Here is a 2,425-nt window from a genome sequence, read left to right on the forward strand (position 1 = left end):
ATTCCTGCTCTGTTGAGTCAACAAGGCCTTTCTTAAAGCACCAGCAAAGGATTTTTTCTCAGCTTTGGCCCTGCGTCATCCACCCGGCGTGGGTTTCATATTTGTGGCTAGCTTGTGATGAAGGTATCACCCCCTCACAGTGGTCACGGGGGTCTGAAACCTCCTTGGCATGGCATGGCAAGCAATCCAGAGGAAAAGCCCCCTGGTTTTGCGTTCCAGCATCAAGCAGAGGAAGCATTTGTCTTTTTCCCCAGAGCACATTTAATTTATTCTGAGTGAGAAATGGAGCTATTACCGTGAAAATTACATTTGTGATGAATGGATAGAGGTTCCACTGTTCTGCAGCAGGTAGTGGAGAAAGCCAAGGTGTTTCCTCTGACCTTTGAGTCTCCCCTGAGCGTCGCAGCAGAGAGCAGCCCAGGCCAGGCCACCAGCCAGTTTTGTCACATTGCTGATGCAGTCGTGGTGTCGTGGTGAGCCATGCCATGCAGAGGAAGGCAACATCCAGCCACACTTCTCCACGCCTGGTGGCCAGCTTTGATATGTTGACTTCTCCTTCAGCTTGGTGTGGTGCAATTGCACCTCGTGGACAGGAGAAAGCCAGTCATTACCAAGGGAGAAGTGAAAGTCCCGGCAGCCCTCATTCAGTCGCTACTGACTGCTCCTGCAGTTTAAAGCTGCTTTGCTTTGTTCTTGACCATAGCCGTGGTGGGAACGGTGCTGTCTAGACGAGTCCTCTTTGCTGGGATTTCCCCACTGTGGTCACCTACAGCAGCTATGTGTCCGCGGCAAGTCCCCAAGTTCCCAAAGCAACACTAGCATCTCCTCCAGATCAGGGACTTCGCGTGGTGCTGGGGACTATGGTACCACCACAGGACCTGCTGGCTGCTGGCTGTGCCCTAAAACTGCTGCTACCAAGAGCATGAGCTTTATTTTTTGGGACGTTTTATTCACGCTTGCTAGTTCACTTCTCAGTGCAGTCCTGAAAGGGCGTCAAACTTCCAGAGATGTTTTGCAGAAAGATGGACCATGCTACTAACTTCAAGTGACCTGCCACAGAGGGTGCAGGTGGGATCGGTGCCTGGGAGGGCCTGATCCAGGCTCACAGTCAGGCTAACCCACCCAAGAGGTGGGCTTGTAAGGTGTATGTTTGGAGGGCAAGGGGAAGAGCAGGCTGCTGTGAGAGGATGGGACTGGTGGGGACGTGGGCATGGTGCTCCCTGCCAGCCTAGCACCCAGGTCTGAAGTTGGCAAGGGGGATAATCCTCCATCTTCTTGGGCAAGGATGAACTGGCTGTGGGTGCTTGAGATGCAGAAAGCATCCTGGCCTGTTAATTAGCAGTCTGCTTTTTTTTTTTTTTTTTTTAGTCTGGCTGAATGGTTTTCTTTCTTTGATAGTGCTTGTCCCTGTGTAAATGCTGGTCATTTGGTAAAGAGTCTGAGAGAGAAGGTGTGGTGAAGATGCTTGTCTTAATAGCACAGCATCCTATCATGAGACTTGGCCTGTCCATCTTGCTTCTGGGCCGAAACCTTTCTCCCCTTGAACTCTGCTGAATTTTGCAGAAGAACCGAGCCTTTTTCCAGGCCGGCAGAAAGCACTCACTGACGCCTGAGCAAAGTCTCTGATACCTCATCACCAGGCAGCTTTGCGGGCTGGGAGTCAGTTTTTTTAGCTAACGACCTCAATCGGGAGTTTTTTCTGACCAAGTGAACTGCTTTCTGGTTTGAAAGCCGATTCTCAGGTGTTTGCTCACTCAGCTGTGTTTTCCAGGCAAAAGAACCCAAAGCAATTATGAAGATTGAACATCTAAATGCGACTTTCCAGCCTGCAAAAATCGGGAACCCACACGGACTGCAGATCACTTACTTGAAGGACAACAGCACAAGGAACATTTTTGTCTATCACGAAGACGGCAAGGTGAGAGCACAGAGGTACCAAGAAGGGTTGGGTTGTGGTCCTGGGGGTGGATGTGGCTCAGAGCCAGCCCGTGGCACACCAGGCTCCAGCTGAGCTGGGAATTGCTGGGGGTGTGTGGAAGGGACGGGGGTATGGGATGCACACCCGCTTTCAGCGTGTTTGTCGTGTCCTTCCAAGCAGAAAGCTTGCAAACCATGTCTTTTAAATAACGAGATGCAAATGGAAGGAATTGCTGTTCCTCTGCTTGCAACTAGACACTAGGGGCAGAGGCGTTTTTAAGGCGGGCTCCTCGGTGCCTGGAGATGGAGGTGGGGTGAACAGAGCAATGAAGGATGAGGGGACACAGAATCACAGATTGGCAAGGGTTGGAAGGGACCTCGAGAGATCATCTAGTCCAACCCCCCTGCTAAAGCAGGTTCTCCTAGAGCACGTTACACAGGACTTCATCCAGGCGGGCTTTGAATATCTCCAGAGAAGGAGACTCCACAGCCCCCCTGGGCAGCCTGT

The 2,425-nt window shown here is 51.5% G+C and overlaps 1 protein-coding gene across 1 annotated transcript in view; it reads left to right on the top strand.

Moving 5' to 3' along the window:
• Positions 1 to 2,425, top strand: part of ADAP1 (ArfGAP with dual PH domains 1) — a 53,463-nt gene that overhangs the window by 40,329 nt on the left and 10,709 nt on the right. Inside the window, exon 5 of the mRNA XM_009641820.2 lies at positions 1,772 to 1,918. Coding sequence (XP_009640115.2) covers positions 1,772 to 1,918 — 147 coding nt within the window. The remainder of the gene's footprint in view (positions 1 to 1,771; positions 1,919 to 2,425) is intronic.

This window comes from Egretta garzetta, unplaced genomic scaffold (genome assembly GCF_000687185.1).
Source record: "Egretta garzetta isolate BGI_Z169 unplaced genomic scaffold, ASM68718v1 scaffold57, whole genome shotgun sequence".
Lineage (NCBI taxonomy): Eukaryota > Metazoa > Chordata > Aves > Pelecaniformes > Ardeidae > Egretta > Egretta garzetta.